The 24,926-nt window shown below is 41.5% G+C and overlaps 3 protein-coding genes across 3 annotated transcripts in view; all 3 read right to left on the reverse strand.

Annotated features, from left to right (window-relative positions):
* LOC128019765 (gamma-crystallin M2) overlaps positions 1–13,613 on the reverse strand; it is a 25,068-nt gene extending 11,455 nt beyond the window's left edge. Inside the window, exon 1 of the mRNA XM_052605967.1 lies at positions 13,547–13,613. Within this exon, the coding sequence (XP_052461927.1) occupies positions 13,547–13,552 (6 nt within the window). The 5' untranslated portion in view covers positions 13,553–13,613. The remainder of the gene's footprint in view (positions 1–13,546) is intronic.
* LOC128019768 (gamma-crystallin M2) lies at positions 5,515–6,452 on the reverse strand. Its single transcript, XM_052605971.1, has 3 exons — positions 6,395–6,452; positions 6,049–6,291; positions 5,515–5,835 (listed from the first exon to the last, which is right to left on the reverse strand). Exons 1-3 carry the CDS (start codon positions 6,398–6,400, stop codon positions 5,563–5,565), a joined length of 522 nt encoding a protein of 173 aa, XP_052461931.1. The 5' UTR covers positions 6,401–6,452; the 3' UTR covers positions 5,515–5,562.
* Positions 13,614–23,933: 10,320 nt separating the features above from the next.
* Positions 23,934–24,856, reverse strand: LOC128019766 (gamma-crystallin M2-like). The gene is made up of 3 exons (XM_052605968.1): positions 24,791–24,856; positions 24,455–24,697; positions 23,934–24,233 (listed from the first exon to the last, which is right to left on the reverse strand). Exons 1-3 carry the CDS (start codon positions 24,794–24,796, stop codon positions 23,961–23,963), a joined length of 522 nt encoding a protein of 173 aa, XP_052461928.1. The 5' UTR covers positions 24,797–24,856; the 3' UTR covers positions 23,934–23,960.
* Between the last annotated feature and the right edge of the window lie 70 nt (positions 24,857–24,926).

A 24,926-nucleotide genomic window follows, 5' to 3' on the forward strand; every position in this document is an offset into this window, starting at 1 on the left:
TTTATCGCTACGTTTTAATCACTACTTTGAAGAGTAAATGTAAGAGGACTGTGTTAAAGCGAATTTAGGCTTGTGACTGTGAGTGACACTTTAATAATAATTAGTTCGGCTATTAAGCGATTTGTCATTTGCCTGTGTGGCAATGAAGGATTTAATTCGGTTTGTTATCATTTTTGTTTGACAGGCAGCTGTTAATTTCTGTTAGATCGTTGGCTGGCTGGTTGTTCATCATTTCTAAATGGATTTAAATCTGCAAGCCTGTTTAAGGTTGTGTTTACAAGTAAGCATACTTGTACTTTGATAACTGCATTATTTAAAGTTAAAGAAAAATCAGGAGTTATCTTGTGGTGCTCATAATATACAGTAGCCTAGGCTACCCGGGCTGGGTAACGTTAGGTGCGAATTTTGATTAATAATATGTTCTGTGATAATAAATAAATAAAACGCCATGTGGAATAGCCGATTGCTGACTGTCTTTCCTGTTATTGTTATCCTGCAGTGTTAATTTAGTCGGATGACGTTATTCATTGTCGGGAGTCACGACTTCTAGGTGCATTTAAAGGGGCCAGGGGCTGTGTCTGTCATGTGTGAGCTGCTGCAAACGGCTTTTAATTTTTGGTAACACATGAGTACTCTAACGCGTTACTTTTATGAATAGGTAACGCTGTATCATAACTGATTACTTTTAATTGATGGTAACGTTGTAACCTAACTAACTACTTTCCAAAGTAACTATACCCAACACTGCTCACTAGCTCACCTGTTCATGCTCTACACATCTTGCTTGTTGATGTTGTGGCAATAAACTGTATTACGCTTGCAAGTGGATCTTGTGTATCATTGCATGACAGAACGATCTGACCAAAATGGATTTAGCAAGTGTTGCGGAACTGAGAGACATTCTCACCAGCAGCAATGGTCGTTTTGCACAGCAGGAGGAGCAAATCATGGCTACCGGTCGTGCGGTACAGGCACTTTTTATGCAGGTCTCAGATCTAACCACTCAGGTCAGACTGTTTCACCGATGGATTTCACCAACTGGCGTGTTGAGCCCTGTCTACCACCTCCGACTGTCTACTCCGGTGAGCTCTTGACTACATGTTCTCTTCACATTGCTCTCCAGCATTCGTCTTTTCCCACATATGAGTCCAAAGTGGCCTTTGTCATCACTCTGCTGTCTGGATGAGCGGCTCTCTGGGGAACAACGGTGTGGGAACAAGGTCACCATTGTTGTTACCCTTCACAATTATTTTCAGAGGAGCTCAGGAGAATGTTTGATAGGGCTGCATCTGGCAGGGAGTTGGGTGAATGAATTGACTGAGTTATGTCAAGGAGATCGATCAGTTACAGATTACACCACTGTGTTTCGCACATTGGCAGCAGAATGTAAATGGAACTAGGAAGCGCAGTGGGACATGTTTAGGCAAGGGTTGGCCGACCGGATAGTTAACAAAATTTACACACTGGAATTACCCACTTCACTTGACGGATTGATCGATCTGGCCATCCAAGTGGACACTAGATTTCATCAACATGAACAGTTCTATGGTATGGCAGAGAAAACAACCAATCATCATTTCAATCCTGAACCCACGCAGGTGGGCAGACCTCACCTTTCTCGAGAGGAGAAGGAGAGGAGCAGAAACCATGGGCTGTGCCTATACTGTGGTGTCGCGTGTCACATCGCAGTGCAGTGCCCAGTAAAAACCAGAGCCCATCAGTAAGAAGAAGGCTACTGATGGCCGGAGTCACCATTCAAAACTCCTCTTCCATGGTAACTGTGCTCCCGGTTCAACTACGGAGGGGCCGGGACACTTTCACTGGTAAAGCCCTGGTTGACTCTGGTACAGAGGGCAATTTTTTGGAATGTGGGACAGCGATAGGTTGGGCATTCCTGCTGTCCCACTTAATCCACCCATCTCAGTCAGTGCCCCCTGTGATCAGTCGCTTCCACCCATCACCCATGCCACTGAGTCGATGAGTCTTATCACTTCGTGCAACCACACTGAGACTATTTATTTTTATTAATCTTGACCTGAAGGGAGTGTTCAGTAAGTCCTGGGCCACTTCTCTTCCTCTGCATTGTCCTTATGATTTTGCAATAGATTTATTGTCAGGTATGTCTCCGCATAAAGGTAGATTATACTCACTTTCCTTACCGGAAAGGGAGGCCATGGAGAAATATATTTCTGATTCTCTGGCAGGCAGGATCATCAGTCCTTTTTTTCCTGCAGGTGTGGGATTTTTCTTTATGAAAAAGAAAGATGGTCCCCTGCATATTGTATCGACTATCAGAGGTTGAATAATATCACGGTAAAGAATACCTATCCTTTGCCATTGATGTCTTCAGCCTTCGATAGTCTGCAGGGTGCTTCCTTTTTACAAAGTTGGATCTTTCCAGTGCCTATCATTTGGTTCACATAAGGGAGGGGGATGAATGGAAGACCTCTTTTAAAACCTCCAGGGGGTATTTTGAGTATCTTGTTATGGCGTTTGGGCTCTCTAATGCTCCCGTGGTCTTCCAGGCACTAGTCAACAACGTGCTGAGAGACATGGTCAATGAGTTCTTATGTCTTTTTTGAGGACTACCGGACATTCAAAATGCATCCTATTGTCCTTCAAAATGTGCGTCCCTGTCATTGGATTGTGATCGGATAAGGGCCGTTCGCATAACTATTCTCAGTATGGCAGCCGCAGTGGATGGATAGACTAATAAAAAGTGAACTAGCGATCTGAAACAATGGCCTCAGCAGCCAAAGTGGTAGGGGTAAGGTAAACAGATGTCCTGTTTTTCCCAGGAGTCACAATTCGTTGTCGATAAATTTAAAGTTAGTGAAAGCGGCATAGGTGAAATGACGCTAATAGAAGTGCTCTCTCTCTCTCTTGTGCCCGCGCGCACTCTCCAATTCCTTGTTCTCATATACAGCGTGCAATCAGTTCTCAGCACTCAAATACACACAGAGCAGTCCAAATGTTTATCGTGTAGAGTACCTCATGTAAATACAGTAGGTTATGGATTAATTGTAGGTGAACAGGTGGGTGAAAACTGAACATGTCTTAAAAGGACAGCATTCCGAATTAAATACCTATCTGTCATTAATGTTAACCAACAAAAGATGTTAAATAATTGTATACATGTTAAGTAAAACCTACATTATCTGATGAAAAAAGTTTAATTTGTATCTCTATTGTATTTGTCTAATTGTACTTCTTTAAATGTATATAATAATTTTATAAGTTGCTCCTTTTTCACTTGTGTTAAAGGAAAAGTTCACCCAAATTTTTTTCAAAATTTAGTCCTTGATTCAAATTTCTCATAAGCTTAATTGATTTGGTTTAAAGAGAGAAGAATTAATTATTTGAAAACTACATATAAAACAGTTTGGTTAAAACTATTGACTAAACGTAATGAGCAAAAGTTGACAAAAATGCAATGACTTTTCATCGACTAAAACTAGACTAAAACTATGAAAGACTTGAATGACTAAAATGTGACTGAGACTATTAATCATTTTCGTCTCAAAACTAAGACCAAATCAAAAATGCCTGCCAAAATTAACACTGTTCGGCACGTCAGGGTAGTGCTTCAGAGGCTACTAGAGAATGGGCTTTTTGTCAATGTGGAGAAATGCGTTTTTCATGCACAATCTGTTTCTTTTCTAGGGTACATTGTGTCATCCAAGGGAGAACCTGGAGTAATTGGAGTTGGCCAATTCGTTTTATTTGCATTTACAGCCAGCTAGCCGCCCCTTTGACTGCCTTGACTTCCACTAAGATGACTTTCAGGTGGTCTAGCATGGCAGAAGCCACGTTCTGCAAACTAAAGAGTTGCTTTGTTTCAGCTCCCATTCTGGTGGCCCCTGATCCCTCCTGTCTTTCTTTGAGACCCTGGTCCCACATTTTGCTAGATTTTGTTTCGGGACTCCCACCGTCGCAGAGTAACATGGTAGATATGACTGTGGTGGACCAGTTCTTGAAGGCAACTCATTTTGTTTCTCTGCCCAAATGACCCTCAGCCAAAACATGTTATATTGCACACTGTAAACACAATCAAAGCTTCAAAAAAGAAGAAGAAGAAAAAAAAAAAGACACGAAAAACGGGACCTTTAGTGTGCTTGGACACAGAGCTCTGTGAACAGCCAGCCTCTTTTGCAATGTACTTTTGTGTCTTCCCCTCCTTGTGCAAGGTGTCAATTGGTGTCTTTTGGACAACTGTCAAGTCAGCAGTCTTCCCATGATTGTGTAGCCTACAGAACTAGACTGAGAGACAATTTAAAGGTTTTGCAGGTGTTTTGAGTTAATTAGCTGATAAGAGTGTGGCACCAGGTGTCTTCAATATTGAACCTTTTCACAATATTCTAATTTTCTGAGATTCTGAATTTGGTTGTTTTCCTTAGTTGCTTACAAGTACTCGCAAATTTTGATCATATTACTCCAGTGTTAAAATCATTACACTGGTTGCCTGTCACTTTTAGGATTCATTTTAAAATCTTGTTGTTCCTCGGTCAAAGATGAAGTCTAGAGGGGATCGCGCATTTGCGGTCGCCTCCCCTAAATTATGGAACAGTTTACCTATTATATATGAGGGACCTTCCTACACTCAGTCAGTTTAAAAGCCATCAGAAAACATATATTTTTATGATAGTGTTCAATCAAGATAAGTGTGAAGGGTGCTAGTGTCATTTATTTCATTTTTATAATATGTTTTTTTGACTGTTTTATGATGTTTATACTACCTATTTAGATTTATGGATATGCATTTTCTTTTCTTTTTCTTTCTTTTTTTCTCTGTTCATTGTTTTATTGCTTGTACAGCACCATGGTCAACTTTGTTGCTTTATTCAGTGCTTTATAAAAAAAAAAAGTCAGTTATAATCATCAAAATTAAAAGAAATTAACATTTGAAATATATCATTCTGTGTGTAATGAATGAATATAACATAACAAATTTCATTTTTTGAATCGAATTAGTGAAACAAATCAATATGACCAGCACCTGTAGATGACTCAGGTTTATTCTTTGTAAGACCTGGATGTACATCAAACGTATATCTGTTTAAAGTGACAAAAAGTGAACCAGTTTCCTCCTGCCTAAAATTAATTAATCTTGGATTGGCTGGTCATTTTACCATATTGGCTCCCTCCCACATTCCCCATACAATTCTGTACAGTGTGCCTAAGGAATGGTGTCTGTACTGCTGGATGGCCCAAACTGAGGTATAAAGATGTACTGAAACGAGATCTGATTGATTTCAGCATACCAACCAACTCCTGGACCCAGGCAATGAAAAAACATGCTGAATGGAGGGTTGATCTAAACAGAGGAAAGGCTCAAAACCATGTTAATAACCTCCAGCAGCTAAAAGAATGTTGCATGAAATCCAGCTTACAAACATGATCTATGCTATCCAATAAATGTCTGTGGCTTATTGTCACCTGTCACTGTCACTTGCAACAGAAGCACGCCATTGAATTAACTACTCATGTAAATATTATTCACATCAATGATTTTCAAGAAAGAATGTTTAATGTTTTAGATGAATTATTTTATTAATATAAACCCTAGTACCAGGAGTCCATGATGCGTCTCATGCTCATGAATCTCATGCCACCCATATTGCTGAAGCTCCTGTACTCTCCAGGCCTGAAGTACCACTGCCTGCCTCTGTAATGGGGCTGCTCATACATGAGCCAGTGGCCGTCCATTACATGGCAGGACTGGCAGTGAGGCATACGATAACGGTCCATGATACTGTCACAGTCATCCATCATTTCATACATCTGACCCATGAAGTTCTCCCTCTCATAGATCCTCATTCTGTAGGATCCCCTGTGCTGCAGTGGAAGAAAAGTCAGTTATGTATAAATCAATCATGAAGAATCATAATCTCATGTAACCATATATCTTCAGCAACTATTTAGGTCTGTCTCTCACAGATCATCATTCTGAAAAGATCCATGTTGCTTTTCATCATTTCATTTGATGGTTGAAATAAATCTAGGACTATTGTAAATAAATAAATACTTCAACAGGTACAAGGAGCTCACCATGGGGATCATACGGCAGGACCTGATGCAGTTGCTCATTCCAAACATAGACATGTAGTCAGCATATTCTCCCCTCCTAAAGAAATACTGATTTCCCATGTAATTGGGTTGGTCGTACATCATCCAGCATCCACTGTGCACTCTGCAAGAGTGACAGCGGCTCATGTAGGAGGAGAAATCGGCACAGTCGCTCATACAGTCATAAGAGCGACCTTGGAAGTTCCTGTCCTCATAAAAGGTGACCTAAAAATTCAATATGTTAAAATTAATATGTTATAAATGTTCCAACAAATCAAATAATTTTGGAGTTGAGCTGTGTGGAAATTGCTACTGGAACAAGGTTTACCTTCATGGTTGCGCTGGCTGATTCTCAGTAGTTCCACAAAGGAGAAGCTGAAGCTGATTCTGCTTGTTGGCTGACTGCTCTCACCTGTGCTTTTATACTAGACCAAGACTAAAGACTACACAGCCTCTATTGTTATTCAGTTCCTGACTGTGCAAGTTATTTTAGAGGCAATTCTAGTTAAAGCTTTGTATGTACTGTTTAAACAGTTCAAACTATAGAATTTCTAAAGTATATTTTGCTAAAATGGAAGACTATACTGTAAATGCTCAAATACAAAATAATGAGCTTTCATTCTAAGGAATTGTTTTGTTTAAGATTTACAAATTCTGACTGTGTGTATTTGGTTTGATTTTTCTTTTTAGAATATGAAATGCTAAAATAAAATAAAAAAAATAGTTACAAAAAAAATGTCATAGATTTTTTTTTTTATAGATTGTCTGTTGCTTCAGATTCAGACATTTTGATTATTTGGATTGATTTGTTTTTATTGGCACATATTTCAAAGTTTCCTTATGATTTCACTCTCTATGTGAAACATTGGTAATGTATAACTCAATAAGGGGAAGCAATCTTGTGTGGCCTGGCTGTATTATACAGTACACTGAATTTGTGCAGTCTAATTGTAAGGCCTGATGGCATGATAACTCGTCTGTTGCATATTATATGGAACTGGAAATCACTTACTTGATCTGGCAAGCTCTCATGTGAATGGTTGACTTAAAACAGTGTCTATGAGTGAGAGAACTGTATATTATTATCTCTTTTTTTTCTTTTTTGTCCCAGAATGTTCTATACAATCATTCTATGAGACTACTGTGCCATTGTTAAATAATTTTTTAACTATTCATCATTTTTAAATGTTTATAAATGTTAACTAATCATTAATACCTTTATGAATGAGCCTGTAATTTTACTGCAGTACAAAAAAAAAAAAAAAACATAATAATTGTTAATTATTTTGCAATTCTTAATCCATTGACACATAGGATTTGAAAATGTTCACACTCTGCTGGGGACCCAGAGAGAACAGTTGTAATGTATAACAATAACCTGGTGAAATTAGCAGGAGTGCAATTACTGTGATGGACAAGGCTAGTGGAATTGTAGTGCCTACGGTGAAGTGCCTAAGGGGAAGTGAGCCCACTAGTGGACACCCAGGGAAACAGACCTAGACAGCGTGACAGTCTGCCACAGCGTGGTGTCGTTAACCCCGGCGTGAAGCACAACTGCTCTGGAGCTCTCATCTGCCCTCAGGATCGCAGGTATCTGTGCAGAACAATGAGAACATGAGCATCAGTGAAACAGTGAGTGTGGACTTTACCTTCAGCTAGCGTAGCACGGACGTGTCGGACAATGAGTCTCCGACAATCACAGCGCCGCGTTCTGTCTTGTGGAGGGGAGCGAAGCAGTTCCGGGTGGAGATCTCGAAGACCGGAGGGGAAGAAGTCGTTGCCCAGGGCCTTTGCTGTGGTGTCTGTGGTGTCCCGGTGCCGGAGTGAAGGACATCTGGGAAGATTGCGTCCTGGGTGCCCCGGGCCTGTGCAGAGAAACACATGGAGTAGAAGTGGTAGGACTGCTAGCAGCATGCTGTAAACTTAACCTGGACTTGTGAGCTTCATCCTGGGAGGTTTCCAGCTCGCATCTCCGCTCTCTCAGCTGGGCATGCCTCACCTCCAGGTCGCAATCTGCTTCTCCACGGCCTCCAGTTCGAGCTGCACTGAATGCAGCTCAAACGTGTCCTCACCTGCACTCAAAGGTAGACATACATCCACCATTAAAGCAAGCAACAGTGAGTAAAGCAAAATGGTAATGTGTGTGAATAGAGTATTAGCAATGAAAGTGGGATTTGCAGCAATCATGCTGGCGATGTTAACAGGCTATAAGGTAAATAGCGGACTCGGGAAATCAAAATACAAAACACAAAACTAGTGATAACAAGGCTGATTGTTTTTGTTGTAGAACATGATAGAGGATATATTCACACATTATAGAAACAAAAATTATGGTGTATAAAACAGATTTTTATGATAAAAATAGTCGATAAAAAAAATTATGTGACGGAGCTCAAAATCAATAAACACGGCAGATGGTTTACCGATGTATTCATTTAGTATTTATCATTTAGTATCTTTATGGATATTGCACTTTTATGTAATGTAACAAGATTTGTGTAAAGGGAGGCTGGTTAAGTTAAGCTTAATGCTTGCTAAAGATATAAAATATTGAAATTTTGGTGCAACAACAAAAACCTTACCTGAACCTTATTTTAAATAAAAAAAAAACAACCACAGACAGACCCGGTAAAAATGGACCAGAGTGTGACCTGTCCCAATTATGATTATTTCAAAACCAACTGGACCTGAATGTAAGAAGTAGTGTTGCCTGTACAGCTTCCAATCCCATGAAACTCATGTATGGTTTGGTCATTTACACCAAACCTTACACTTATAAGCATACATTGACAGAGAACAGAGAAGAAGGTGGATAAGAATGTTCATGATGTTGTAGTATAACGACTGACTGGTAATCCCCACTCTGGTTTATTTAATTATTGAATTATTCATCGGAAATTGAATTTGCATACACTATGTATGTCACATGTTTGTTCCTGTTTTCCTTATTTGGTCCTTTCTGTTCCTGTTCTCGTTATGTGAATTTGGTTCCTGCTGTGTATAATTAATTAGTTGATTTGTTCCCGATGTGTTCCATTGTGTCATATGTCTAAATAGTGTTCCCTGTTTTGAGGTCTCGGTCTGCTATTAAATGACTTAAATGTCTTTTAAGTTTCTGTGTATGCCTATTGATGATTAAATGCTATATCTTGAAGAATTCTCCTGCGTCTTCTCACTCCTTTCCGAGTGTAATGTGACAGAACAGCAGACCCAAAAAGTAAACGGCATCCCTTTTCCCTGCGTTTATTTTATTTAAGTATTTAGTTACTTATTATTTAAGTATTTAGTTTAGTTTTTTTCCAGCTCGTTCTGTCATGCTTTAATTGAAGAATGAGCAGTGTTCATATCATTGGGTCAAGCATGCCCTGACCCCATCAACTTCATGAGGGCATTCATGCAGCTTGCCTTTACCAAACCCCATTTAAGACCAGGGAGGGTTCCTGATCCAGCCCCAGAGCTCGCTCCATTGTCTGCTCCAGCCCCAGAGTGCCCATCAAGATACCTAGTTTTCCCCAATAAAATTTGAGGGGGGCCATATGCTCGTGGAGGACATTTCACTATGGAGGATCCGCCATGTCCTCCCGAGTCCCCTGATCCCCCATGGCCTCCCAAGTCTCCAGATCTGCCATGGCAACCCGAACTGCCTGCTCCGCCATGGCTTCCTGATCTGCCCTGGAGGCTCTCCTTGTCTCTACCATGTCTCAGTCCTGCACCAGCACCCCCTCCCCGATGGTATTGGGATGGTGAAAAAAGGCCTCCTGTAGCAAATCGCTGTTTTTGTTTTTTGACAAAAATATGCATATGTAAAATGTTATAATCACTTTAATCTACCTTGCGCTCACTGTTTAAATGGAAACAGCTCCGGGCGAATGATTGTTGTGCATGCGCCACTCGGATGTGATGAACGTAGAAGCACAGGGGAGAGATCAAAACAAAGCAATGGTCACTAATTAGAAGTACAAAATGAGGATTTGTAAAGAATGCCAGAGGATTTCGATATAAGCAAACGAGAAACTGGAAGAGCTTGAAAGATCAAAGACAATTTTATATAACACCAACTGGATTTGTCTGAAAGAAGAAAGTCTTATACACATGGGATGCATTGAGGGTGAGTAATTTATGGCCTAATTTTCATTTTTGGGTGAACTAACCCTTTGAATTTCTAAACTTGCAAACATATAAGTCGTAAAACATCGGCCAGAAAATAATTTACCCACATACATGAGCTTCTGGCACACATGTGATACAGACAGCTCAGAAAGGAGTGCTCACCTTTAATGGGGCTAAATCTTTTTCACTTGTTACATTTAGTTCAGTTATAGTGAAGAGTTTATGAAAAATTATGATTAATGATAGCACCAATCTATTATTGTGGTACAGTTGAAATGGGATGGTCTATTTATTATTATGGTACGTATTTTTTTTACTATGCGAGGATAGCCTGTAATCATACTGCAGCACAAAAGAACATAATAACTGTTAATTATTTTACAATTCTTAACCCTTTGACACAGGATTTGAAAATTTAAATCTATATTTGCATTGTTCACACATTTCTGGTGACCCAGGGAGAAAAGCTGTAATTTATGTGTATAGTACCAGCAGGCATATAGGCATACAGTATATATAGGAATATTTATCTCAAAAATAGTTAACATATAGTATACAGTTAAACTGCACATTTTAGAGTGGCCGTTTATTGTGGCCAGCCTAAGATACACATGTATAGAAATCATGCTGTCTAATCAGCATCTTGATATGCCACACCTGTGAGGTGGATGAATTATCTTGGCAAAGGAGAAGTGCTCACTAACACAGATCTAGACAGATTTGTGAACAATGTTTTAACACTGTATGTATTAAATATAAATTACTTTTATTAGTTAGTAAAGTTAGTTATTCAGTCAAGAGCAATGAGTGATTTTCTCTTTTTTTATTTGTTATTTGATTAACATTAATGACACATAAAATATATATATCCCAATTTTTCAGGTTCACTTAAGTCAAAACTGGCCGCATTTACATGAATACTCTCCAAGACTGGCATTTTAACATAACTTGTTGTTTTATTTAAGTGTGTAGCAATAACATGCAAAACAAGAACTTAATTCAGCATTCGCATGCTGACTGAGAAAAGCACTCTGTGAGTGCACTTTTGATGTGTGTACATACATCAATCAGCTTTCTAGTACTGACAAGACTTAAAAATACCTACGAATACTGAATGTCAATTTTGTGACAATGTTTTGGGTCAGTGGCAGTTCCATCAACTGTCCCTAGAGCCGGTCAGACTTTGAAATAGTCCCAAAGGCTCGAGCCCAAGTCAAGTCCGAGTCAAAATGCATCCAAATCCGTGACAAGTCCAAGTCCATTAGAAGTTGTACTGGAGTCTGAATACCCCAAATCTAATTGTTACACATATTTAGCTGCACCAATCTTTTTATCCTCCTTTCTCCTCCATGAGGAAACCATTAGGACCAAGATAACACATTGTTTTCAGTTAAAAAATGTAGTTCTTGATGATGTGGAAAAGTTCACTTATCTTGGATCTACCGTGACACCCGATCCTACCATAGATGATAAGATTTCAATGAAGTTGGAAAAAAATTGCCTCTACTTTTGAGAGTTTTATAAATCGAGTGTGGCAGAATAAGCATCTATCTGTCTGCACCAAAGGAAGAGTGTATGAAGCAAGTGTTCTCAGCATCCTGTTATATGGCGATGAATGCTGGACTACATACTGGTATCAAGAGAGTCGGCTAAGTGTCTTTCACACTAGATGCCTCAGGTTTATACTTGGTAAGACCTGGAGGGATAAAATGTCAAATGAATATCTGATTAAAGTGACAAAAAGTGAACCACTTTCCTTCAGCCTAAAATTTATTCAACTTGGATGGGCTGGTCATGTTAACAGATTGGCCCCATGTTGGACCAATATAAAGATGTATAAAGATGTACTGAAAAGAGATCTGATCATAAAAGATCATGATCTGATCTGATTTCAGCATACCAACCAACTACTGGACCCAGTCAATGAAAAAAAAAAATGTGCTGAATGGAGGATTGATCTAAACAGAGGAAAGGCTCAAGACCATGTTACAGACTTCCCAACCTGCAAAATGTCATTTCATGGAGGTATCCCGAAGACCCGTAAAAGCCCGCCCACACTGACAATTGATTGGTTGATTTGCAGAAACAGGCCAATCAGGATGCTCTCTGTCTGACATGCGCTTGGCACACACGCACATTAGCACACACACGCAAGGTCTCTCGCTCCTTCTCCCTCTCTGCCGTGCGCGCTACACGGCTTGAAACACAGTATCTGTTTCGCATGCGCGCTTTTGCTCGCTCGGTCTAGATTCCGGGAGATTTTAACTCATTTGTGGGTCTCAGGGAGCCGCTTTCAATATGTGGGAGACTCCTGGAACTTCCGGGAGACTTGGGATGTCTGATGTTAATAAGCAGCTAAAAGAACATTGCCTATAATCCAACTTACAATCATGATCTATGCTATCCAATAAATGTCTGTGGCTTATTGTCACCTGCATTGTCACTTGCAACTGAAGCACGCCATTGATTTAAATATTCATGTAAATATTATCTACATCAATGATTTTCAAGACAGAATGTTAAGTGTTTTAGGATAATTATTTTATTAATATAAACTCTAGTACCAGGAGTCCATGATACGCCTCATGCTCATGAATCTCATGCCACCCATATTGCTGAAGCTCCTGTACTCTCCAGGCCTGAAGTACCACTGCCTGCCTCTGTAGTGGGGCTGCTCATACATGAGCCAGTGGCCGTCCATCACATGGCAGGACTGGCAGTGAGGCATACGGTAACGGTCCATGATACTGTCACAGTCATCCATCATTTCATACATCTGCCCCATGAAGTTCTCCCTCTCGTAAATCCTCATTCTGTAGGATCCCCTGTGCTGTAGGAAGAAAATTCAGCTATGTATGAATCAGTCATAAAGTATCATCACATGTAACCATATATCTTCAGCAACTATCTTGGTCTGTCTCTCACAGATCATCATTCTGAAAAAATCTATGTTGCTTTCAGCATTTTATTTGATGGTTGAAATAAATTTAGGACTATTGTAATTAAATAAATACAACAGGTTCATGGAGCTCACCATGGGGATCATACGGCAGGACCTAATGCAGTTGCTCATTCCAAACATAGACATGTAATCAGCATATTCTCCCCTTCTAAAGAAATACTGATTTCCCATGTAGTTGGGTTGATCGTACATCATCCAGCATCCGCTGTGCACTCTGCAAGAGTGACAGCGGCTCATGTAGGAGGAGAAATCGGCACAGTCGCTCATACAGTCATAAGAGCGACCCTGGAAGTTCCTGTCCTCATAAAAGGTGACCTAAAAATTCAAAATTAATATTTTAAGTAATTTAAAAAATCTAATAGTTTTGGAGTCAAGCTGTGTGGAAATTGCTACTGGAACAAGGTTTACCTTCATGATTGCGCTGGCTGATTCTCAGTAGTTCCACAAAGGAGAAGCTGAGGCTGATTCTGCTTGCTGGCTGACTGCTCTCACCTGTGCTTTTATACTAGACCAAGAGTAAAGAGTACACAGCCTCTATTGTTATTTAATTCCTGACTATGCAAGTTGGTTTAGAGGCCATTCTAGTTAAAGCTTTGTATGTAGTGTTTATATTGTTCAAACTATACAATTTCTAAAGTGTTTGTTGATAAAATTAAAGACTATAAATTCTAAAAAACATAATAATGAGCTTTAATTCTAAGAGATCGTTTTGTTCAAGATTTACAGATTCTGACTGTGGATTTGGTTTGATTTTGTTCTCTACAATCATTCTCAGAGACTACTGTGCTATTGTTTAATAATTCTTCATTCACACCAATCTGTTATTGTGGTAGGGGAGAGCAGGGGCGAAAGTACCATTTTTTCATTTTAAAAGATAACGTTGTAGACAGAGATATATTTCTGCTGTGGTCAGTAACTCAGAAGTGTGGTCTATCAATACCAGGTGGTATTTTGTAGAAATGTGACGGCTCGTAAGAGAGGAGGAAGCAATTGCAGGTAATTAGAATGGTAGTTTATTGATGGTAGAAAATACAGCGAAACAGAAAGATGAAGGCACAGTCCAGGATGTGGGCAATGGTGACGGAAGGTCTACAGTGGCGTGAGAAGTGCTGGATGGTGAAGTCGGTGGTGACGGTGTGGACGGTCAATCGATGAAACCAGGAAGTGACCGGAACACTCACACGAAGACGACAACACGAACACAATCCAGAACAATAACACGGGAGACGGTAATCCAACAGGGAGACTGCAACATGAGTGAGGATCTGACAACAGACAGAGAGAGAGGTGAGTATATGTAGCTGAGGGGTGATGAGGATCAGCTGGAGCGAGACAAATCAACACCCAGGTGACCACAATCAACTAAACGAGCACATGGAGACAACGTAAGTACAAAAACAACCACAAAACATGACACGGAGGAAACACTGGATTTCCTACCGTGACAGTACCCTCTCCCCTAGGACGTCACCTGACGTTCCCAGCCTGCTTTACCTGTAGATTGTAATCATCTATAAGGTGGTGATCCAATATGTCCCGAGCAGGAACCCAGCTTCTCTCCTCCGGACCGTAACCCTCCCAATCCACCAAGTACTGAAATCCGCGTCCCCTCCGTCTAGAGTCCAGAATACGATTAACCGAATAGGTGGTTTCCCCATTAACGAGACGAGGCGGGGGGGGAACCGGGGCAGGCGGATTAAGACGGGAAGAAATCACCGATTTAATTTTGGACACATGGAACACGGGATGAATCCTCCTGTACGCCGGAGGAAGGCTAAGACGCACGGTTACCGGATTAATAATTTTGGTAATAGAAAACGGGCCAATAAATTTGGGAGCAAGTTTGTTAGAAACGGAACGCATAGGAATATTCTGGGTAGAAAGCCACACTCTTTGACCGACGACGCAACGGGGAGGCTTCGACCGGTGGCGATCGGCCTTAGCCTTGGTGCGCGACCTAGCCTGGAGCAGAGCTCTGCGAGCTCTGGTCCAGGTGCGGTGACACCTCTGGACTAGTGCGTGTGCGGAGGGGACCGAAACCTCGGATTCCGTACTGACAAAATTAGGTGGTTGGTACCCTAAACTACACTTAAATGGAGACATGCCCGTAGATGACACTGGCAAAGAATTGTGTGCGTACTCCACAATTGAGAGTTGCTGACACCAGGACGAAGGATTCTTGGACGCTAAACATCGCAAAACCCTTTCGACATCCTGATTGGCTCGCTCGGTTTGACCATTGCTCTGGGGATGGAACCCGGACGAAAGACTAACAGTCGCTCCTAACAATTTACAGAACTCTCGCCAAAATCTGGACACAAATTGGGGACCCCTGTCAGAAACCACGTCTGTCGGAAGGCCATGTATACGGAAGACGTGGTCAATGACAGCTACCGCTGTTTCCTTGGCTGATGGCAATTTGGGCAAGGGAATGAAATGAGTCGTCTTCGAGAACCGGTCCACTACGGTTAAAATCACCGTATTGCCCTTAGAGGGCGGGAGGGCGGTAATGAAATCTAGCGAGATGTGGGACCAGGGTCTCGAAGGGACAGACAGCGGTAAGAGTAACCCCTCTGGAGGTCGATTGGAAGTCTTCCCAATAGCGCAAACCGAACAAGCCAAGACGAAGTCGTGGACGTCACGAGCCATACCAGGCCACCAAAATCGTTGCATGACTAGAAATCTAGTTCTACTAACCCCTGGGTGACAAGCAACGCTGGAACAATGACCCCACTGGAGAACGTCTGACCGTAACCCCTCCGGCACAAACAATCGGTTCGGTGGGCAACGAGCCGGGGGCGTTACCCCTTCTAAGGCAGTCAAAACCTTCGATTCGACCTCCCATCTGAGCGCGGAGATAATGATGGTCCCCGGTAAAATGGGCTCGGGAGTAGCAGTACGATCGGAACGCTCAAAAAGACGGGATAAAGCATCGGGTTTGATGTTTTTGGAACCCGGCCGGTAAGAAAGTGTAAAATCGAAACGACCGAAAAATAATGCCCACCGAGCCTGCCTGGAGTTAAGTCTTTTGGCGGTTCTAATGTATTCGAGATTCTTATGGTCCGTCCATACAATGAAGGGTACACCCGACCCTTCAAGCCAGTGACGCCATTCTTCCAGTGCAAGTTTGACTGCCAACAACTCTCGATTACCAATGTCATAATTAACCTCCGCAGGGGATAAACGGTGAGAATAATACGCGCAAGGATGAACCTTTTCGTCTGAGGATGCGCGCTGGGACAACACTGCTCCTACCCCCACCTCTGACGCGTCGACCTCCACTATGAATTGACGTGAGCGATCAGGGGTGACGAGAATGGGAGCCGAAACAAAGCAGCTCTTCAGTTTGGTAAACGCAGCCTCGGCTGCGTCTGACCACCTGAACGTCAATCTAGGGGAGGTCAAAGCGGTCAGAGGCGCGGCTAGTTGGCTGAAATTGCGAATGAAACGCCGGTAAAAATTGGCGAACCCCAGAAATCTCTGCAGGGCCTTGCGAGACTCTGGGGATGGCCAATCTGCCACAGCCTTAACCTTATCAGGGTCCATGCGAACACCCTCAGTCGAAATGATGTGTCCTAGAAAAGAAACAGACTGTGCATGAAAAACGCATTTCTCCACCTTGACAAACAACCCATTCTCTAGCAACCGCAGAAGCACTCGTCGTACGTGTTGCACGTGTTCCTGGAGAGACGAAGAAAAAATCAATATGTCATCCAGGTAAACATATATAAATAGATCGACCATGTCTCGTAACACGTCATTAACGAGTGCTTGAAAGACTGCCGGCGAGTTGGTTAGCCCGAAGGGCATGACGCAATACTCAAAATGGCCTCTAGGGGTGTTAAAAGCAGTCTTCCACTCATCCCCCTCCCTGATGCGGACCAAATGATAAGCATTACGTAAGTCCAATTTAGTGAAAACAGACGCTCCCTGCAACCTCTCAAAAGCTGAAGACATAAGCGGTAAAGGATAGGTATTCTTTACCGTTATGTTGTTCAACCCTCGGTAGTCAATGCAAGGTCGCAAGGATCCGTCCTTCTTTCCCACAAAAAAGAACCCCGCCCCCGCTGGAGAAGAAGAAGGGCGGATGAACCCCGTTGCTAGAGAACTGGATATATATTTCTCCATGGCCGCCGTCTCTGGAATAGACAAGGAATATAACTTGCCCTTAGGCGGAGAAGTACCTGGCAATAACTCTATCGCACAGTCATAGGGACGATGAGGAGGAAGAGAATCAGCCCGAGACTTACTGAACACCTCCCTCAGGTCGTGGTACTCCGCGGGCACGTTAGCCAAATCCACTGCCTCCCCCTGAAACACAGACTCAGAAACATTAACGCCAGCAGACAAAAGACAAGACAAATGACATTCCTCGCTCCAGCTAACCACAGATCCGAGAAGCCAATCGATCCTTGGGTTGTGTTTCTGGAGCCAGGTGTGACCGAGAACAATGGGGGATAGAGGTGAGTCCGTGATGAAGAATGACATCTCTTCCGTATGGTTGCCAACTGTGATGAGCGAAACCGGTAGAGTGGTCTGTGTGATGATCGGCAGTTTGTGTCCGTTGAGTGCAAAAGGGGCAATGGGGTGTTTGAGGGAGGTGAGAGGAATGTTGAGCTTCCTGGCGAATTTGCAGTCCATGAAACTGCCCTCGGCCCCAGAATCCACCAAAGCGTGAAGATTAAGTGCGTGGGTAGACCACCGTAGACTCACCGGAAGGAGTGTCGATGTAGATGAGGTCTTCTTGGCAGAGATCCCACCCGATAGTAGCCTCGGTTTTACTATCGGGCTTGGTCTTTTACCGGACAGCGCTGGATGTGATGTTCTTGGCTGCCACAGTATAAACACAGTCCCAGGGATCTCCGCCTGATCCTCTCCTCCCGGGAGAGCCGAGCTATTCACGTGAAAAATCACGTGATATTTCTCAGCTCCGTCAAGGATTGCATGCTGAATATCTGTCATAGCTGGGAATGAAAATGCAGAAAGAGGCTCAGAGAAAATCGCTTTGTTACTTTCGTCCCACGTTACTTTCGACCCCGCTCTCCCCTACAGTGGAAATGGGATGGTCTGTTTATTATTATGCTATGTATTCTTTGTATTATGAGAGTATAGCCTGTAATCATACTGCTGTACAAAATAACATCACAATCGTTATTATTTTACAATTCTTAACCCTTTAAAACATAGGATTTGAACACTGCTGGTGAAAGACCAGTTGTAATTTATATGTATAGTACCACCAACAGGCTATATTTAGATTTTATGTTGCAGAAGTTCAAAGAAGTATTGGGGGGGGACGTACTTAAACACTAATGTCTATAAATCATGGAAATAGTGTGACATTTATTACAAAGACTGTTTTATATAACTACTGTGTATATTCCACTCATTCTAGAGACCTTCTGCAAATTTTCAAATACTTAAGCACTCTCAGATACAGATTTAATGTTTTTTTTTTTTTTTTTGCTCTACTAATGTGTTTCTTCATTTGTTATTACTCTTTATTTGCTTGTATGTTTAGAAGCTATTTGGTAGCAGTAGTTATTAATTCTTAATATAAAGTAGTTTTGATTTAAAATTAATTTTTAATTATTAAAAAGTACTTAAATTAGTCATTTAATAAAATTCAACACACAAATTTGATATTCAAAGTCTGTAAAAAAAAAAAAACCTTGATTGTAATCCAGTAATTGTTTTAGAATTGGATTGTGATTCTTAAATACAATTTTAAATTGGAAAAAACCAACCCCAGACAGACACAGTAATACTGGACCAGAGTCTGACCTGCCCCATTATTTCAAACCGAACTGGACATGAATGTAAAAAAGGTAGTGTAACCTGTACAGCTTCCAGCCCCATGCAACGCATGCACGGTTTGGTCATTTACACCTAGCCTTGCACTTATAAGCACACACTGACAGAGAACAGAGAAGAAGGGGGATAATGACGAATGGAGGTCGGTGTTGCGCATGCGCCATTCAGATGTGACAAATGCGGTTGCAAAGGGGAGATATTGTAACAAAACAACGGTCACTAATTAGAAGTACAAAACGAGGATTTGTAAAGAACAATGTTAGTGGATTTCAATATAAGCAAAGAAGAAATTTAGCTTCCCTTGCTCATGTTAACAAACCTACTCGGTTACTAACGTAACATCAGTTCCCTTAGATACGGAATGAGTACTGCGTCATCAGCCGTTAGGCTAAGATGCTATGGGGAAAAGTTTTTTTTCTCAGATTTTTTTTCAAGCTTTTTTCAATCAAGCAGTGAAAATGCAGGACCATTGGTTCGTGGAGTTCAATAGAAATGAAGCAATGGCGGTGCAGTAGTGCCGCAAGAGCCTTTAGTTAGCAAGCCCACCCAAACCTGCCAAAAGGGGTGGCATCAGGCTATATAAGCGCCCGTCTCACTCAGGCAAATTGATTTAATTTGACTGAAGCGATGACATGAAGTGTCCTTGCGTATTGCACGTCAAAGTACGCAGTAATCGTTCCGTATCTAAGGGAACTGAGGTTACGTTAGTAACGGAGTACGTTCCTTTTTGATTCTACACTCGTACTGCATCGTAAGCCATTAGGCTGAGACACTATGGGGATCGGTTATAAGGATCTGCTTCAAAGTGATCATTCTGAATGAGCGCTTCATCAGGGCCCAGTTCAGACGCCTTAAATTAAGGATGGGTCTGAGACCTCCATCCTTTTTGGGGACGAGGAAGTACCGGCTGTAGAAGCCTGACTCGCTTTGCGCTGGGGGGACCACTTCTATAGCCCTTTTCACCAGCATAGATTTTACCTTTGAGCGAAGGACATGCACATCCTCGCCTTTCACAGAGGATAGGAGCATGCCTTTGAATAACAGGGTGATGGGAAGGCGAGACGAGGCAATTTGGAGGGCGGTCCGCCCGCGACGGGACTTAGCCTTCCCCTCTTCCTGACTGGTGCATCAGGCTGACTTCTGAGGCGCCAGGTCCAGCACTATCTTGGGCTGGGGTCCCTGTGCTTTAGAAGGGGGTAACGCTTAGCAGAGAGCGAGCGCCGGCAGCATCGTTTTATCAGGCTGCTGAGTCAGCGCTGGCTTGGGGCGATTCAAGGCAGACAAAGATGAGCGCTTGGGCAAAAAGTGTCACATAGTCTGGAACAACTTTTGTGCAGCAGTGAAGCGCTCAGCAAACCCATCCACAGTGGGGCTGAAGAGACCAGCAGAGGAGACAGTCGAGTCGAGGAAGATGGTTGAGGTCGTGGAAGTCGAGGTTTTATCCTGCTGGCTTTCGAACCCTTAAAGGCCTGGGTATTGGCCTTAGTAGCGCACAGCATAGGCTCACATGGCCATTGGTTCATTTGTATCAAACTCCATGAAACAATAGTCATACAGTTTCATTGCATGATTAAAAAAGGCTTCAGAAATCAGAGAAAAATGACTTTTCCCCATAGTGTCTCAGCTGTTGACTCAAGCTACATCAAAGTGATTATTGCCTTTTGAATATGGATAATTTTCTTAAAAAAAACAAATCTATTTGCTACAGGAGGCCTTTGTTCACCCCTCAGATGCATACACATAGGATGCATTGAGGGTGTGTAATTTATGGCCTCAAGTCAATCTTTCATTCATTATCTGGCTCGGCTCGGTTTTCATCTTCAGTTCTCTCCTCACAGCAGTTCAGTCAGTGTACTGTTTGAGTAAATGAATTACTCCTCGATATTGGTTTATTTTAACTCAGAGGGAGTGTCAGCCACGTTAAAAAAATTAACAGCTTAAGTCATTTGTGGATTAATGCTTATTGGAGACATGAACCATTTCAAACGATTCAGTTTGATTTTGTGAACTGGTTCAAGATGATCCGGTTACATCGAGTGATTCATTCGCGAACCGGAGTGAACGCACTCACAACGAAGAGAAGACAAAGGCTGAACAAAGTGGTAGTTTTTGCTATTTTTGGACCAAAATGTATGACCCTCTGATGTCACATGAACTACTTCGAAGGTGTTTTTATTACCTTTCTGTACATGGACAGTGTACTGTACATACATTTTCAATGGAGGGACAGAAAGTTCTCGGACTAAATCTAAAATATCTTCAAATGTGTTCCTAAGATGAACGGAGGTCTTATGGGTTTGGAAAGACTCATGAGGGTGAGTCATTAATAGGGCTTGGGCGCCGAGTTGCATTCTGGGATGTGGCAGCCATGTTGCTAGCCTCGCAAATGTAAACATACAGCAAGTTGAACGAGAAGAGCAGAGTTGGGAGAAAGAAAAAAAGATGTTAAAATCTTGAAAAGGTTGAGGGATTTATAGGGATACGCTAAATAGGGATGCCAGGGACCGGTATGTGGACAAAATCGGCACTATTAATGGTTTGGATCCATATGAAATTCCCAACAAATAGTGGAGTACCGACGGAGACTTGCTGCCACACTTTTGCATTACAAATATCTTCGGCTACCTTGTTTGTTTTGTGAGCGCCTAAACTTCAGAATAGTTCCGAAGCTACAAGTCATTGAAGTCTCATGTACAGTTCACAAATGGATGGGTTCAGGAGCTGTAACCGGAACAGCAGCAAACAGTATACAGTAATCCGGTAAACTGCGCTCTACCTAACTGCTAGTTTAGTAACCGTTAGTGCTAACAACCATTCACACATGGACTTTTAACAATGTGTTTCAAAAGTGTAGTTAGTAGCTGTCAACCTTCTCGTTTTTTCCGGGGTTCTCGCGTATTTGAGCTCTTTTCCCGCTGTCTTCCCGTTTTAGTATTTTCCTGTAAAATATCCCGTTAGCCCTTCAATCGGACCTGTGAAGTCTCTGCATTGTTGTCCTGTTGCTACTCCTTGCCCTTCCAGCAAAACAGATGTTTTCAAAGCATCGTTTTGCTTACTTGAAAGCAACCCTAGTGTTATGTTGGGCTTTTTAAGATAGCTTGGTTGTTGTGAGAGCACGATTTCACGCCAATCTGTAACTAAAGTCACGTTAGACCTAGCTTCACAAATCGCTTAATGTTAGTTAATGCAGCAGTGTTATAGTACGAATTTTTGCTGTCAGCAGAGGGATAGCAACAAAAAGATGAATGTCGAAATTTCCAATATAATAGTAGACTTTTTGGGGTAATAAAGCTGACATCCAAGAAGCTCAAATCAGGAAAATCAAGTGTCTGAGACATTAACCTTTTGTCTTTGTTGTCTTCCTTGAAGCTCAAGGCACAGCTGTGTCTTTTGTCTCTATGATAATGTTAAGGTATCAGTGATACTGTCAGGCACCTCTGTATTTAAATGACACTGTTATGCTGACAAGATCAAAGATGGGAAAAAGGCCAGTATCAGGCTGATCCCTGTATTGCATTTGCATGCTTTGTTTAGGTTGACTCCACCTCTGTGTATCCCACCCCCTTAAAATATATAAAAAACTACAATGTCTTAAGGACAAGGTAGACTTTTTGATGACTGCAGCGCCACGCAGAGCGTTCTCAATAAAGAATCCTGCTGAAGATTACCCAAGAGTCTCCTGGTCTTCGTTTCTGAGTTCCCAACAGCGATTATGTGTTGCGCTATTACACCCCACAATACAGCAACGGTTTACCATGGTTGAAATAGATTTTTAATTAATCTAATTAAGACACACGGATGAGAGGGAGTATGTCTAAACACTGCGCAGTAGTCCGAGTAGCAGTAAAGGAGGCATTCAACGTGGCGGCCACGCCAAGTAATGACGTCACGACGCCCAAGCCCTAATACATAATTTTAATATTTGGGTGAACTAGCCCTTTAAGCTTGTTTTAACCTTTATAACTAGAAAAGGCAATGCCAATTTAAATGTAACAAAACCAAACCTCTATTGCGTTTTGGCATTTAGATTTTTGATTTTCAAGTCATCTCATCATAATTTGTGATCTGCTCACCAAACTGAAAGTAACAAAAATTAGGGATGACATTTTATTTGGTGAAATGGTATGGACATGTGGTCAAGACCTGCCTTGCACACCTTATTATGTTTATCAACCAATAAAATTCAAGCATTTACCAGCCCCCATAGTATATTGGCCGTTTAAACTATGTTTTGAAATTGATAAATATTTTGGTAGGGCTTTTCCCTGCCTGCCTATAGATGAGCCACACCTTTACATAATTATATGTGTTTATTTACCATAGTAAAAACCTATAGCAAAAGTTAGAATATAAATAAAATAAGAATTAGTTTTTCTACTATGGACATGGGCTTCAGGGCTAAACACTGAGCATTTTTTATTTTATTTTTCTAAATAATACAGGTGCATCTCAATAAATTAGAGATTTATTAGATATATATATATATATATATATATATAGTTTTTTTTTCAGTTAATAAATGTGGTTCTTGATGATGTGGAAAATTTCACTTATCTTGGATCTACCGTGACATGCAATAATATCCTAGATGATGAGATTCAATCATGTTGGAGAAAGAGGGCTCTACTTTTGGCAGTTTGAAAAATCGTCAGTGGCAAAAAAAGTATCTATCTGTCTGCACCAAAGGAAGAATGTATAAAGCATGTGTTCTCAGCATCCTGTTTTATGGCTGAATGGAAATGTGCTGAATGGAGGGTTGATCTAAACAGAGGAAAGGCTCAAGACTATGTTAATAACCTCCAGCAGCTAAAAGAACATTGCCTGAAATCCAACTTACAAACATGATCTATGCTATCCAATAAAATGTCTGTGGCTTATTGTCACCTGCATTGTCACTTGCAACTGAAGCACGCCATTGATTTGACTACTCATGTAAATATTATTCACATCAATGATTTTCAAGACAGAATGTTTAGTGTTTTAAAGTAATTATTTTATTAATATAACTCTAGTACCAGGAGTCCATGATGCGTTTCATGCTCATGAATCTCATGCCACCCATATTGCTGAAGCTCCTGTACTCTCCAGGCCTGAAGTACCACTGCCTGCCTCTGTAGTGGGGCTGCTCATACATGAGCCAGTGGCCGTCCATCACATGGCAGGACTGGCAGTGAGGCATACGGTAACGGTCCATGATACTGTCACAGTCATCCATCATTTCGTACATCTGCCCCATGAAGTTCTCCCTCTCGTAGATCCTCATTCTGTAGGATCCCCTGTGCTGTAGTGGAAGAAAAGTCAGTTATGTATAAATCAATCATGAAGTATCATCACATGTAACCATATATTTTCAGCAACTGTCTAGGTCTGTTTCTCACAGATCATCATTCTGAAAGAATCTATGTTGCTTTTCATGCTGAAGGATTTCATAATTTCATTTGTTGGTTGAAATAAATTTAGTACTATTGTAAATAAATACATCAACAGGTTCATGGAGCTCACCATAGGGATCATACGGCAGGACCTGATGCAGTTGCTCATTCCAAACATAGACATGTAATCAGCGTACTCGCCCCTCCTAAAGAAATACTGATTTCCCATGTAGTTGGGTTGATCGTACATCATCCAGCATCCGCTGTGTACTCTGCAAGAGTGACAGCGGCTCATGTAGGAGGAAAAATCGGCACAGTCGCTCATACAGTCATAAGAGCGACCCTGGAAGTTCCTGTCCTCATAAAAGGTGACCTGAAAATACAGAATTAATATTTTAAGTAATTTAACAAATCAAATATTTCTGGAGTCAAGCGGTGTGGAAATTGCTACTGGAACAAGGTTTACCTTCATGGTTGCGCTGGTTGATTCTCAGTAGGAGAAACAAAGGAGAAGCTGAAGCTGATTCTGCTTGCTGGCTGACTGCTCTCACCTGTGCTTTTATACTAGACCAAGACTAAAGACTACACAGCCTCTATTGTTA

This window comes from Carassius gibelio, chromosome A9 (genome assembly GCF_023724105.1).
Source record: "Carassius gibelio isolate Cgi1373 ecotype wild population from Czech Republic chromosome A9, carGib1.2-hapl.c, whole genome shotgun sequence".
Classification (NCBI taxonomy): Eukaryota; Metazoa; Chordata; class Actinopteri; order Cypriniformes; family Cyprinidae; genus Carassius; species Carassius gibelio.